Below are 14,909 nucleotides of genomic sequence, written 5' to 3'. Positions count from 1 at the left end.
AATGAGCAAAGATGTGATTAGGCCCTTCAAAGGAAAACAAAAATAAGCACTAATACAAAATATGAAAATACAAATAAAACTAAATGAAAAAACAAATACTAATTAATAAAAAAAATCAAATACTAATTAAAAGTGACAAATACACAGCATCACTGGTAGTGAGCAGACTGTAAATTAAAATGTGATAGGGAAAAATTGTAAAAGAACAGCTATATCCGGAACTGGTAAAAGCATGGGAAGATGGGTGTTTACATTGTTGCTATAGCTGGAAATTCTAACAACCTTCTTGGAGAACATTTTTGTATGTATATCAAAGACCTAAGATCCTGTGAGTTCTTTGATTCTGTAATTTTCCTTCTAGCAATTGATCCTGAGGAAGTAGCTGGAAAATGTGAAATGAAATGTGTACAATATTTCCATATTATTAATTAAATGTCCATCATAAAACTAAATTAAGTGTCCCTTGATTGGGGGATTCACTGACTTATGTAGTAAATCCATGCAATGAACTATGGTGTAAATAATGATTAGTTCTTGTCTATTGATGTGAAAAAATATCCATAGGGCATTAAGTTAAAAAAATCTTGTTAGGAACAACATGTTTTTATTCTATGTTTGTTTAGGAACATATTTACAGGGAAGAACTCTGGAAGGACATACACCTTAATTATCTTGGGTGAGGGTGACTGGTTAGATTATGGCAATTTTTATATTCTTCCTAACTTTTGTATTATCTCTTGTTTTTACAGCAAACATGTATTATTTTTACAATTCAAAAAATTATTTCCATTTTGAAAGAAAAATAAAACCAGATATAATTTTTTCAATTTTATTTTTAGACAATACAATAAAATAATTTTTAGCTATAATTACAGAAATATTAGTACATTACAATATTGTAATGTTGTCAGGATATAATAATATAAAATATCCAATATATTTTAAATATATTTCATTTGGTTATAGAGTAAACATTAAATTAAGTTTAGTTGCAGTAAGTTACATTTCCTGCATAGAAGAATCTTTGTAAGTTAAATTAGCAATAAAATTCAAATTCAGCATTATTGTAATACTTTTATAAATAAGTTACTTAATAATGTTTACCTTGCAAAAAGACCTCTGAGAAATCCATTATTTTAGCACACTGTGAAATTTCGAAGTTGAAGCCCCAATTTGAAAAGAAACGAGTTATTTACATTTTATCTACAAAGTTATATCTTCATAACATTGTAAGCTACTCATAGGCATTTGGAAAGTAATGCATGGAAGCTATGTTTTAAGGCTCAGTCTCATAGGTATGACTGAGCTACTGTTAGTATGGCTTCTTTGGAATGTAAGGCTTTAGCATCACCTGTCTTCCTCAGAAGTTAAACACTGCTAAGAGGGCAAGAGAACATAGATGCTTGGATAAGCAGAGGCCAGTAATTTGGCATTAGCACCAATCTAGGGCTTTTACATATTAGTAAAATTAAACAACCTTAGGGTTGTTTGTGATTTTGGACTTTAAAAGGGAGGCACAGATGGAACAATTACAGCCAGCTGTACCTGGTAACTGCCCATACAATCATTCCTTGGCTGTTTGCCCACAGCAGTTCCTAATTTGTGTAGGAAATCACCTGGAGGGCTTGTGAAAATGCAGATTTCCAGGCCTTACCCCTAGAGTTTCTCATTCTACAGGTCTGAGGTGGGCCCTAAAATTTCCATTTATAGCAAGTTCCCAGAGGCTGCTGATGCAGCTGGTTCAGGGACCACAGTTGGACAACTGTTGTCCTAGAGAGGGTTTGTGGCCATCAATTAGACCCTGTATGCCATTATGGTACAAATGGGACAGTAGGATATTTTTAGAGCAAAAAAGTCTTCATATTAGGTGAGTCTACGTAAGTAATCTAAGTAAAATGCACTTTATAATGTTTAAATGTAAAAATGGCTTGACAGCAGTCACCTGAGCAGGGAAGGGTGGGAACCGAGGTCCCAACCTGTGCTATCCTCTGGGGTCACACCTTCACTTACAGAGCAACTGAGACCAGAGCAATAACCTGAATTTAAATATCAGCACCATCAATGCCACCTGGGTGGATCAAGAAGCATCTTCAGAGCTTTGCCTCAGGATACCTGGCCTCTCAGATCCATCAAATAGTGTTATCATCGAGTTCAAGTGGTACTTAGTACCTTGCAGATCTTTGTTTTTTTAATGTTGTTCCTACCTTGGCTTCTGTGATGCCCAAGAGAAGCTAGATGTCCTGGGCTTTCTCTGGCCAGATACCTACTTGTAAACCTTTATTGAGGCCTACTGAATGATGACGATGGAATATAAAAACAGTGACAAAGGAAGAAAAAGGGAAAAGAAGCCAGCTCAGATATGTGGGAGTCCTAACAGTAACAGTAAGTTAGTCACCTTTTCTGGGATATCAGATCAGAAACATTAGTCTCTTTTTCTCCCCCTTAGTATCTGTAATTTAGCACCTTCCCTGGGGCCTGGGTTGAGGCTAAATGAAATGCTTGTTCAGCTGAATTAAGTAGCTTTGGGAATGTATCAACACACTGAAAAGCAAGTCTTAAGACCTATATCTGCAAAGCTATACAATTTTTACATTAAGATTTTTACAGGACTCTTTCAACACGGTGAGACTATGTAACATAAAACACAAAATTTTTTACAAAAGAAGTAGGGAAATAATCGGAATAAATCTGGAAATACCCAAGTAACATGGAATATGAATGGATCACAGCAAAGGAAAAATATTTTGAGCCTAATCTGATTAGCCAGCAAATGTCGTAAGTTTTCTCAACATTTATAGGGATGGGGATAAAGTGCACATCCAATAAGTAGTATCCTTGTTATCTGGGTGGGTGAATTGGTTAAAAAAAAAAAAAAAGGAAGTTAGATACATTTCAGAGCATGTGTGTAACATTATCCTATCAAAATTAATTCAATAAGGGTAAAAATTTGAATGCTAGCAGGTTACATTGCTGCTGTGAAATGAATTCAATGGACAAACAAATCTTTTAAAAAATATGAACAAAACCATTCTGGGAAACCCCGTTTTGGCCTTAGTCTTGGGTATACTTGAAAGAGCCCTAGAATATCCGTGAACCTTAGTTTAGTTCTGGTTTCCTCAGGCCTTAGGTTACTGAACAGGTCTCAAAGTCCAGTCCAATGCACGAGGTGCCATTACTCCACCTGCCCCCCCCCCCAGTCTCAGGGGCTAAAGGGGGTGGTGGCACAATTTAAAACCAATTTAGCCTCCCTGAGTCTCAACAACTGGAATAGAAAGGGGCAAATCTTGGGAATCCAGTGGACCAAATAGCTTTGAACTTGTAGCACCAAACTTTATACCATTGCAGTTGAGGCTGTGTATTGGATACAAGAGGAATAGGATTTCAGGGGTATTTTTTGAAAAGTCTGCTGCCTTGCCATAGGAAACTTTGCAAGAGCACAGATTAGATACTAGGATTGCAGAACTGACTTACAAGAAATGCTTTGTTATGTGGGGGAACAAATAGAAACTTTGTACTAAGTCATCAAGGAACCATATTGTTTGGTTAGAGAAAAATACCAAAATAAATGCATATTCTGCATCATTACTTGGTTATTTAGGATTAAAAAGAACAGTTCTGTTTTCTTTTGATTTCTTCATTGTCTTCTCTTCATGCACACCCGACAGCGACTTATTATCTTTTCTAACTCCCCAGCTTTCACAGTTGACGGAATAGGTTTTCTGAAACAAAAGCAAAAAGTGCAAAGAATCTCATCAATGTATAGGTAAAGAAGGAATATTTGCTGGGTTTGAGATTTATTAATAAATATTATAGTTCATCTAAATTCTATTATAGGAGGCATATTTCTGTAAAGGTATGTATGTAAATGTTTTATAATTTAGTTGTATTTCAGCAGCAGTGAGGAAAACATAGACTGTGATGCAAATTTAGATTCTCTGTTTTGTAATAAAAACAGCCCTTGTCCTTTAAACAGTCTGGATCACACACAAGTCTTCCAGTACAGTAAATTAAGAGCAGCAGATCATTTCATAGTTTTATTCTGTAATTTGCTATAAGTTCATATGCAAATGTTAAAATATATTTGGTGGTGACAAAAATCACATTTTTGGGCCTTTATTGACGCAGTAGTACAAACCCATGGCTACTAGTTGACTGTGGAACACTTGTAAACTGGGAGTTCCAAACTAAGCAGGATTTTCTTGTCACGGATATCTCTTTTAAACGTGAGTTCAACACATAGGTCATGGAAATCTAACATGGCAACCTCTGCATACTTCAGCACTGAGTCATGAGATTAAACTTGACTTTGAATAGTTACCTGAACATTCTTTGGGGGTTTAATGAAGCCAACCAGAAACTGTAGGAATTTGAATAGTAGTTGCACGTTCCTCTTCCATGGCACTCTATGAATGGACTGGCTCGGAATTCTTCCAGGCAGGAGCCAGGGGAGGCCAGAGCTTGCCCAGCACCCTCAGAACCTGCACTTGTGAACTATCACAATAAAAATACGTGGGTAAGAATTGTGTGCATGGTGTTCAAACTTTCAGTGCTTTACCTTTTTTTTTTTTTTTTGTAATAGTAAGAAAAAAAGTAGTATGAAATAAACTTATGCTTTTTTATCCAAATTTGCTAATACTTCAGGTACCTTCCAAGTTGAGTATTAGTCATCAAAAAAAAAAGTAAAAGCTATTTCTTTGGCCTGAAATCCTCCTTTTCCTTAGTCAGCTAGCTCGTTTTTATAGTTCAGGGATATGCCTCAATATAACCTCCAGGCGGCTTTCCTGACTTCATCCCTTTCACAATCTCCTCTTTCCTTCAGAGTACTGATCACCATCTAAATTCATTACTATTATGGTTATTTTGTCTTCTTGTTTATTGTCTACCTTACCACTAAGATATATGTTCCATGGCCAGCAGGAACTTTGGTTCATTGTTGGTATTCTTCTTAGTGCTAAGAACAGTCATGGCACAAGGTAGTTGTTCAATAAATACTTTTTAAATTAATGGTTGAATGAATGGAGGAATGGATGTCTGTGAGTAAAGAAAGGGGAATGATGTATCCTAAGTGGTGCTATACAAAATATGAATAACCACCAACCATGTATGTTTGGCTCTCAGAATCACTAATGGTCAGTGCATAGATTTCTTCATTTAGCACTTCACATCTGGAGAATCTTTCTTTAAAAGACTTTTTCTCTTAGTCCCCATCTTGCTATGAATGTCAAAGGGGCATAAGTGTAAGGTAAAAAGATTGTGGAACAGACAGACTCAGGTTCAAACCTTGGTTTTACCACCTAGTAGTTATGAGACCTTGGGGATCTTCATTTTTATTTATAAAACTGTAGAAGATAGAAACCTCCAGGGTTTCCATAAGGATTATGGAGGATCTATATAAAATGGCTGCCATGTTAAAAAAAAAAAAGGCATTCTATTACTAATTTGGCATTACTCATCACCTGAATGTCTTATTTAGAATTTATGGGTAAAGTCATTTTTTAAAAATTCTCCATTATTTACAAAAAAACAACTTACTTTAAAATAAAAAGTATATTTCCAGATTTTCAAGCCAATGTCCCTAGAATACATTGCATATTAGTATCAGGCTTCATTCTAGAGGGCCAAATTTCACCCCGTCCAATGTAAGGTTCTAAGGGTAATCTTTTCTATGAATTTGCTGTTCCTTTCCTCCTTACCATGATAAACGAAAATCCTTTCCAGAGAGAAATCCAGCCATTGGGACAGGAGGGAATGGCGGTGGTTTGGCTGTGAATGGCTATGGCATTTGTAGGACCTTCACAGACAGTGCATCTGTAATATGAAATAAAGAATATGGCAGCTGGGATGCTTTGATGGCTCAGTTGGTTACCTGTCTGACTCTTGGTTTTGGTTCAGATCATGATCTCAGTGTTGTGAGATCGAGCTCAGATGGAGTCAGCTTATGATTCTCTCTCTCCCTCTTCCTATGCCCTCCCCCCCCCACTCTCTCTCTCTCTCTAAAATAAATAAAATCTTTAAAAAAAAAAAAAAGAAAAAGAATACAGCAGCATCACCACTTTCTGGACCATGATGTGCTGCCTTACATTACATTACACATGAAATGATTGACCTTGTCCCATCACAAAACTCGCGTTAGATTTTTACCTGCTAATATAAGGCTCCAGGGCCCTGCCAGTAATTGGAGCCATGTCCATTGGCATCGGAGCTGGTGTTGACAGCCAGTATGAATAATCATTTCGAGATGCAAAATTACATACATCATTGATGTTACAGAACAAGAATGGCATTGTGGTAAATCGCTGCAGACAGCTGCCGAGAGTTCCTAATGAAACATCGGACTGAGTATCAATTTTAGTTAAGTTAAAATTATTTTGAGTATCATTACTAGGCAGAGGCTAATTAAAACAATGTGTGACAAAAGTAAGACAACCCAAAACAGTTGTTTGCAGAATGTGTTATTGAAAAGTTTTAATGATGATAGATATCAAAGAGCCAATAGAAAACAAATTCTTCTGCTCCAACCCTCTTAATACTTTGGGTGACCCTTCCTAATCAGTCTAGCACTTGAGAACTGGTCAAGTTCGGGTGGGAAAATGTCTTTGTTTCGAAGTATTCCCAGTTCTTCATATGTATGTAATAGCTAATAACTAGATTAAGCTTCAGAAAACATGCTGCTTTTAAGATTAAAAGGAAAACAGGTGATTTAAGTGAAAATTGTTTGTATTGAATAGGACAAGCTAGACTGACATTCATGAGCTAGGCTCCTTCCAGAATGAAAATTAGACATTAGGCCAATGTTGTTTCATTTACTGTCTTTAAAAAGTGCTGTAAGGCACTCAGGCTTGTTCACACTACAAAGAAAAGTACCCCATACTATAGAAGTTGACAATATGTCTATGGAACAAAATGAAAACTAGGCTTGGGACATTACCCAGGTCTTGTCCATGGGCTTGTTCATTTCCTTGTACAAAAAGAAGAGAAAATCCACTATAGAGCGGCTCTGTCCCTTCTGGACAGGAGGGAATCACTGTCGTCTGACTGTGCCTGGTGAAGATGAAGCCTCTCCTCATTGGCCCAGTTGCAGGAGGTCCAATGTGTCCAGGTTTCCCCTTCAAGCCTGGCAGTCCATCAGATCCAGGTGGTCCTTTAAAAAACACGTCATTTAGGTTTCAATACAAACAAAACCTCAAACTCCATTTCCCATAGTACTAATTTCAGTGTTGATGTATATCTGGTAAGCTCCTCTTGAAGGAGTCCTAAAGAAGACTGACTTACAAAATGGCCAAACAATATTAAATGTTGATTAGTTTATCACACAATGCCTCTTCTTACAAATATTTGTGTATATTGTATGATGAATTGTTGAGATCAGGTCTTTCTGTTTTCATTCTGTGGTACCTAGCACAGTGGTCTGCGCCTAGTAGGTCTTACGTACATTTTTTTATGTATGAGTGAGTGCATCCTACAACAAGAGTGAATAAGTCAAATACAATTTGAAAGTCTCTTCAGGTGGATAATAAAAAATGCTTTTGATAAAGTTAGTAAATACTCATGGAAAACACTGAAAGTTCTTTTTAAAGGTGTAAACTTCGAGAAGGTTTTAAATCAATGAGTAAGGCGAGTAAGAACAGAAAAGACTTTTTATTTTAGTGTGATAAGAGTTTCTTTTATTTATGAGTTTAAGGCAAAGTAAGTATTTTTGATACTTTTTTCTCTGCACTAGAGTAGGCAAATACACGTTTGTCACTTTCTAAGTAAGGACCAGAGAGCTCTCCTTTCTCTCTACCCTCCTTTCTTTCCTCTCCTTTTTTTCATCAAATAGCTATTATTTAATGGTATTGGCATTGGCTTCCATCCCGTCTTGGTCCCTGATCCATTTCCACTGCCAGTGTACCCCAAGCTCCATCCAGCCCACCTTGGGTCCTAAAGAATGCAGGAGGGTAGAGATTGTTGGATTTGGGGCCCACGAGTCAAGGGAGATATTATTGTTTCCCACAAACAGCCATGCCCTGGAGTCAGGCAGTGCCCCAGTTTAGTCTTGGCTCAGAAGGCAATGCCTTTCCCCAAGATCCATGAAAGCCCTAAGATTGTATATTTTTCAGTCAACCCACATTCTTATGTTTTCTAGGGGTCTTGGCTTATTCTTTGAAATTAAAAATAAGTCATATTTAAATTTATCAAAGTTTCATGTCTTACTTGAGTCATCCAGAATTGTATGTTTTTAATATATCAGATGGAGAGGATACACCTTCTTCACTTTTCCCCACATCTACCCTCATTACCAGAGAGCTGTTAACTGGCCAAAGGAAAAGATTCCTCTACTTGTCTCTGCACAGGGATTGTGATTAGCTGAGCATGAGAGGAACTGGAGGTAGGCTACCATGCAAAAACACATGATCCAGGATATTCTGTATTTCTGAGAGAGAGGCCAGGGCTCTAAGTTTATACCTGTGCTATTTAACTCTCAGATCCTTTTATCTTTCTTGTGAGGTGGGTATGGCATCAGGACTAATTCTACTTGCTAATGATTCTCAATACACTTTGTATTGTAGGACCCTCACTCTTACTGTGGTCCTCTTCTTAAACTTGGTCAGTAAATTTTAATTAATAGAATTAATTAGTAGAATTATTAATAAGAGTTTTGCATCTTCCCACTTTGGAAAACACATTTTAAGGACAGCTGAATGATTAAGCATGCTCTAAAGTGCATTCTTGACAATACTAAATCATGAGTGATTATGCAATTAACATCATAATATTATTAGCATTATATTTGAATTTTTTAAAGATTTAAGTTTCTAGTATTTACAGTTTTATTATAGTGGATCTGGTCATATGTCAATAAATTGAAAAACTGCATTTAGAATTTTTTTCTTTAACAAAATCAGCAATTCTTTTGGATATGTAGGTATTTTCTAGAAAGTGCTTTTGAAACTTCTGCAGAATGTAGATTTTGATCTAGGTATATCAAATTGACATATATACTTATATTCAGACTTTTTTTTTTAAACCGGAAAACAAGTCTACACCTTTATTTATTTACTTTTCAGTAAGTTAAATCCTTGGGCGGGGGCATGGCATTACACGGATTCTGTGTTCAGTGGCTTTAGCAGGAAGGCTGCTTTGGAATTTGGCACAAAGAGGAGCATGAGTTACTTTTCTCCAGATTACTCTGGTTTTGTTCAGTTTGCCACCAGGAGTCACTGTGTTGTTCTTTGCTTTGTACACATAGGCACATCTCTTGCCTAGACAGAATGCAGTTTCATCTGCAGCACAAACACCTTCAATTTTAAGAAGAGCTGTGTGCTTCCTCTCGTTCTGGAGACCCTGCTTAGAGCTAGCAAAAATGACCTTGGACCACAGCCTTCCAGACATAGTTGTCATTTTAGCAGTCCTGTTCCCAGGAGGCCCCACTTATTTGCCCCCTAAGTTCAGCACCCTTACCTCCACCCAGACTAAAATATTTAAGAGGGCCTTTTTCAGGATAACACATGAGTTGTTCAGTCATTCAGTATTCATGAACGGCATGGCATAGTTGAAAGATGACTTTCCTAGATAAAGATACGAAGCTGCTCTTCAGTTCACATCAAGATAATATTTGTTCAAACTATGTACTTGTATGCCACTCCTATAAGTACATATTATTAAATAAGTACTCCTGTAAATAATTAAAAACAGTTCTGGCCTTTCCAAAAATAGAATTCATGCTTTATTAGGTCTCCTTGCCCCCAGGCTAAAAATTTGGAGTACATGTGCCCAGATAAGAGATAGGAAGAATAAGTTACTCCAGTAACTCTACATTTTTCATCTTCTTCCACTTGAAAATTTTTGTGAACAAAACAAACTGAAAGACCTAGATGACTCTTAAAGTCATATTTGAATGAGACCTCTCTGTATATTGAAAGAGCATTCCTTCAGTGACGAGAACAAGCCAGCTGTGTATTTACCTTTCTCTCCTTTACAACCTTTGTTGCCTTTTTCTCCAATTGGCCCAGGAGTTCCTGGTCTTCCATCCTTGCCTGGCTTACCTCTCGGCCCACAGGGTCCTAGGCAAAAAACCAACACTGTGTTGAATGGTTCATACAGGATAAAATGTACGGTGGCCAACTACCTCAGTTTACCTAGGATTTTCCCAATTTCAGCAATGAAAGTCCTACAAACTGAGCTGCAGACACACTGGGACAGTTGGTCATCAGCTTTTTATACCATCAAAACCAAACTAGGAACATATGAAATAACATGGCAATTTGAAATTGTGCTGCCATTTTGATTGACTTTGTCCCAGAATTTGCTATGCTCTTGTACTCATCAAAGTAATATCTCTTTTATATCCCAGATAATTCAGGCAAATTTAGAATGTAACAATTCTGCTCAGAAGACTATTACAGGGTGCTAGCCCCACACAGAGGGGTTAGTTCAGTTTCCATACAGCAATACTCTGAAAAGATTTCATAAGATCAAGCATACATTTACAGTTACTGCTCTTCCAAATGCTGTACAGAGTGTGAGAACAGTGTCCACACACAGAACTCCGGTTTATTCAGGCAATCATTTAGAAATAGAGTTCTAAGACTGAGTGGTCAGAGAATATAGAAATAATACTTGAGCTTAATAAAAAACACATTTAAGTGCCCTAAAGAATATTTGCTCAAGCTTATGATATACACAACAGTTTTCAGTAGATTCAAAAGGTCTTTTATTTACTGATCAAGAGTAAAATAAGCTTGATCCTGAAACGGATTGTAAAAAACACCATAGCGTGTAACATATTCTGTGAAGTTGTATCACTTGCTTCCAAAGTGCTTTGTAGGTATTTTAGTTTGACCCCTTCCTAGTAATCCATGTCAGTGCTGCCAGTGCCACACCTAGGATTCCCGGTGGCCCCGGTGGCCCGGGTTCTCCTTGCATCCCTGGTCCTCCAGCACGGCCAGGTGGTCCTGGGCTTCCTGGAAGGGAGATGATCTTAACTGTGCCAGGGTCTCCACGTACACCTATTGATATGAACATAAGACAGTGATGGCTTCACTGATGAGTTACCCTTTCTTCAGGAAGAGCAACACTAAAGAAATAATACTTACCGGGTGGTCCTTTGGGCCCAATTTGCCCTGGAGGTCCAGCTGGTCCCAGAAATCCCGGATTGCCCTTCTCCCCTTAAAAAAAAATGCACACCCTAAAATATAAATCAAAATCATCGTCTTTGTATCCACAGTAGTACACAAAAACAGTACCTTTCACACCTGGAAATCCATGGAATCCAGGATCACCTCTGAGCCCTGGAAGACCTGGGCTTCCTGGTGCTCCCTGTATTTCAAACAGAAGGGAGCAGAACCAAAGACAAATTTAAAAAATCACAATAGTCACTGCAGTTTTTTTTTTTTTAAGAAAATAGTATTACACTGGATCAGAATGAGCTGAAGTTGACAGATATCATTTTTACCTTCTCATCCACCCAATCTCCCTATAGTTCCTCCACCACCTAGACCTTTCCTTAGTGCTATCATTGTCAATAAAACAGAAGCAAAATCTGCCTTTAAGCTCAAGAGCAAACATAACTTCTGGATATTAATGTCTGTTATATGAGTATTGAATATAATTGAATATATCCTCAATGAAACTGCCCAGTATTTGGAGATCTTTCAGGAAGAGTAGGCACTGGATTGCCAGAATGAATATTATCATTTTTCTTTGTAATTTTGGCAAAGACAACAGGGCCAATATTGAATTGTGGCCCCCACCATTGTTCTAACTGAGCTGGAGAGTTATAAATTACTCCTGATCAGAGTGGTATGAAGGGATTGTTATGGGAGCTCTGACTGCCCTTTTGGCGAGGATGCGGTGATCTGACCAGGAGGAGATGCTCCCTCCTTATGAGGCCCACACTAAATGTCCTTGTAGCCATGGAATGCTCAAGGAAGGCCACAGGAGAAGGGGGAAGGAAGCAGAGCTTCAGAAAGGAGCTACATGTCAGAATGTAAGTTATATCTAGTATTACACTATCCATGTGAATTGAGACAGAATACTGTTACTTGAAAACAATGAACTGAAGGTAATTCAGAATGCCAAGAATAGCAAAACTGGCCTCCAAGCCAACTGTCTATGGAGCAAGAAGATGAAAGGAGGAATAGTCCTAATGCTTGAATAAGGTGTTATGAGATGAAAAAAGAAGAGGGAGAAAACATAACACCCTGGTCAAGGATTCTCAGGCTCCTGAGGTCTGGCCTGTTCTCCAGACGCCAAGGTAACCAGGGAGAAGGGTCTGGTGCTCTGCCCAGCCCTTGGATGAGGAGGGAGCCGCTCCATGCAAGGAGAGGGTTGGTCAGGGCCAGAGCCAGTTCATTCATCCTTCAAAAAGAATGACCTTTCAAGTGCAAATGTAGAAGTCCAGTGGACTTAAGCAGGATCCCATTTCCAAACAATACTTTCCACAGCCCAGTGTCCTCGGATGGACTTTCCCTGTGATTATAGGATCAGCGTTTGCCACTTTCAAAGAATCATGGAGAACATGAGCAATACCAAAGCCTGGGCAAATGATTTCATTTAAAAAAAGGTTTTAAAAAGGTAGATTCTGGAAACCAAATACCAAGAGGACTTCAGAGAATGTAACATGATCCCTGACACACCACCATGCTTAAGTTCCTCACTGCCCAACACTGATGAAAACACGAAGACTCTATGACCTAACTCTGACTTTCTCATCAATCTCCCAGAGTTTGAGGTAAACAGGGGAAACAGGTTTTTCAAATATGCTGCTAAAGAGAAAGTGAGGGAAGATGGTCCAGGTGTCCAGAGAGAAATTCAGAGAATTTCATAGGCTGGGAGCATAAGCCTAACTGAACACAATGACAACTATAAAAAATAAATGTGAAACTTCTGCAACCCAGTGACAAACAGACAAGAACTAAAAGTAATGGAGAGAACCTAGAAGCCATTCATGAGGAAAAGGCAGGTGCGTGAGCATGTGTGTGTGCACCCACATGCACACGTGCACGTACACACACACACACACACACACACACACAAGGCTCTGGTCGACCAGAAGCTCACTGTGCAGTGACAGTGTGGGGACATGGGAGCTGAACAGCTCAAGCAGAATTTTAGGCTGAATTATAAAATGGTGATGTTCAAGATGGTGAGACTCCTCCCTCCTTTATCCACTCCATGGCAGAACTGAGTTCTCAATCCCCAGTGGTGTTTGTCTCAGGGGCTGTGTTTTTAAGGGAGATATTGACCAAGCAGGATATATTCAGAATAGAGGCAGGGTTGATGAAGGATGATACTGAATTTGAAAAGCACAGGTATTTGTTAGGGAAGAAAATACTTGAAGGAAGTGACAGCTACTTACGAACACTGGAAGGTACCTCAGTGGGAAAAAGTAAATAGACACTCAGGGGATAGCACAGATAACTTTGAAAACATTATTCATAGAGGAAAAATTATGTTGTCCTCTAGAGTGATCCCAAACTTTAAGGTGTTTTGTTTTTGTTTTTGTATGTTAAGATTCCGTTACTGGAATTTTTCAGTGTCTAAAGAAGAAAAAGTCAGGAATGACATAGGAAAGGGTCCCCTACAAATCAAACTTCTAGAGCCCAAATCTTTCCAACTCTTAAGATTCTTTGAACCTTCCAGACTCTTTTGTTGAGGGCACAAAAGCATCACAAATGGTAATCTTTTTTTCCCTGTGGGTACATCGGACCCTGACAATCAGTTTAGAAGAATATAAGAAGAATAATTTTCCACACTTACCGGTGGACCCAGTGGCCCTTCAGCTCCTATAGTTCCAGGCAGACCCCTGGGGCCAGGCTCGCCCATGAGTCCCTTGTCTCCTTTGATGCCTCTTACGTGGCTCCCTGGAGGTCCCGGAGGACCGGGCTCACCTGAATTCACAGAGGGCCTGTCAGTATTACCAGTCCAGGAGTGTGGCTCGTTCTGTGTGATGTTTTTGGATGACAGCAAACTATGCACCTGTTGTTACCCCACACAGTCTTTGTGCTGAGGAGTGTGATGGATTGTGGTAAAGTCAGAATAAAATAATGCCAGGAAAGCACCTGGCTCAAGATAGGAGCTGTTTCTCCCTCCTGAAGGTCTGTTAGAGCACCTAGCACAGTACTCCATTCCTAGTAGCAACTCAATTAGATCTTGGTGATGGGATGTATCCTTCTCTTTTAGGCTTTTTAATTTGGTATTTACTAATTTTCCAACAGCCTCAACACCACCACCAGTGGCTTTGATGAGCATGAGTGTTGTATGGAAGGCTTAAATCAAGGCTGTATACCTGAAACTAAAGTTACATTGTATGTTAACAACCTGGAATTTGAATAAAAACAAGACCACATCACCAGCAGCCCCTTTGCTGCCCTCTATAGGAGAGTGAATGAATGGGAGAAGAAGACCAGGGGGGAAAAGAAGCAACATTGGTCACACCAGCGGAAGGTTGAAAACTTTTGTTGTCAAACGTTCTTTACATTCTTTTATCTTATTTAAAATTAGACCCTCTACCTGGGTTTCCTCTGAAGCCAGGTGGGCCTCGATTTCCTTTCTGGCCAGGGATGATTGCGCCAGGAAAACCTGGTGGCCCTGGGAGTCCCATTATGCCAGTGGGTCCCCGCGGGCCGGTGTCTCCCACTACCCCTTTCCTGCCCGGGAGGCCGGGTAAGCCCGGGGCGCCCCTGTCTCCTTTGGCTCCTGCAAAGAAAATGGTTTGGTAAGTTTCTGTAGCGTCCTTACTAGGGGTATCTCTGGGAATGCAGAGACCTGCTTCTGCCTTAGTTCAGTTTGATTTTAGCAAAGTCACTTCGCTGTTGTATATGTCCGTTTCTTATTTTAAAAATGACGGTTAACACCTGGCGCAGCTCAGTCTCTGCCTTCGGCTCAGGTCATGATCCCAGGGTCCTGGGATCGAGTTCCGCATCGGG

General features: G+C 39.0%; 2 protein-coding genes across 3 annotated transcripts in view; both read right to left on the bottom strand.

Annotated features, from left to right (window-relative positions):
* Positions 1 to 815: 815 nt before the first annotated feature.
* The window catches only part of COL4A3 (collagen type IV alpha 3 chain), a 126,962-nt gene continuing 112,868 nt past the window's right edge, over positions 816 to 14,909 (bottom strand). For both annotated transcript variants that reach the window (XM_013047895.2, XM_013047894.2), the window contains exons 42-52: positions 14,494 to 14,679; positions 13,741 to 13,871; positions 11,226 to 11,298; positions 11,076 to 11,147; positions 10,863 to 10,988; positions 9,945 to 10,043; positions 6,929 to 7,141; positions 6,142 to 6,319; positions 5,694 to 5,808; positions 4,319 to 4,491; positions 816 to 3,719 (exon numbers count right to left, since the gene is read on the bottom strand). In XM_013047895.2, coding sequence (XP_012903349.2) covers positions 3,635 to 3,719; positions 4,319 to 4,491; positions 5,694 to 5,808; positions 6,142 to 6,319; positions 6,929 to 7,141; positions 9,945 to 10,043; positions 10,863 to 10,988; positions 11,076 to 11,147; positions 11,226 to 11,298; positions 13,741 to 13,871; positions 14,494 to 14,679 — 1,451 coding nt within the window. In that variant the 3' untranslated portion in view covers positions 816 to 3,634. The remainder of the gene's footprint in view (positions 3,720 to 4,318; positions 4,492 to 5,693; positions 5,809 to 6,141; positions 6,320 to 6,928; positions 7,142 to 9,944; positions 10,044 to 10,862; positions 10,989 to 11,075; positions 11,148 to 11,225; positions 11,299 to 13,740; positions 13,872 to 14,493; positions 14,680 to 14,909) is intronic.
* Positions 7,148 to 9,931, bottom strand: LOC106004109 (60S ribosomal protein L35a-like). The gene has a single exon (XM_045078807.1). The coding sequence runs from the start codon at positions 9,379 to 9,381 to the stop codon at positions 9,052 to 9,054; it is 330 nt and encodes a 109-aa protein (XP_044934742.1). The 5' UTR covers positions 9,382 to 9,931; the 3' UTR covers positions 7,148 to 9,051.

This window comes from Mustela putorius, unplaced genomic scaffold (genome assembly GCF_011764305.1).
Source record: "Mustela putorius furo isolate JIRA1106 unplaced genomic scaffold, ASM1176430v1.1 tig00000275_pilon_pilon_pilon, whole genome shotgun sequence".
Lineage (NCBI taxonomy): Eukaryota > Metazoa > Chordata > Mammalia > Carnivora > Mustelidae > Mustela > Mustela putorius.
Note: the sequence above shows the minus strand (reverse complement) of the source record. Positions and strands in the feature narration are given on the sequence as shown.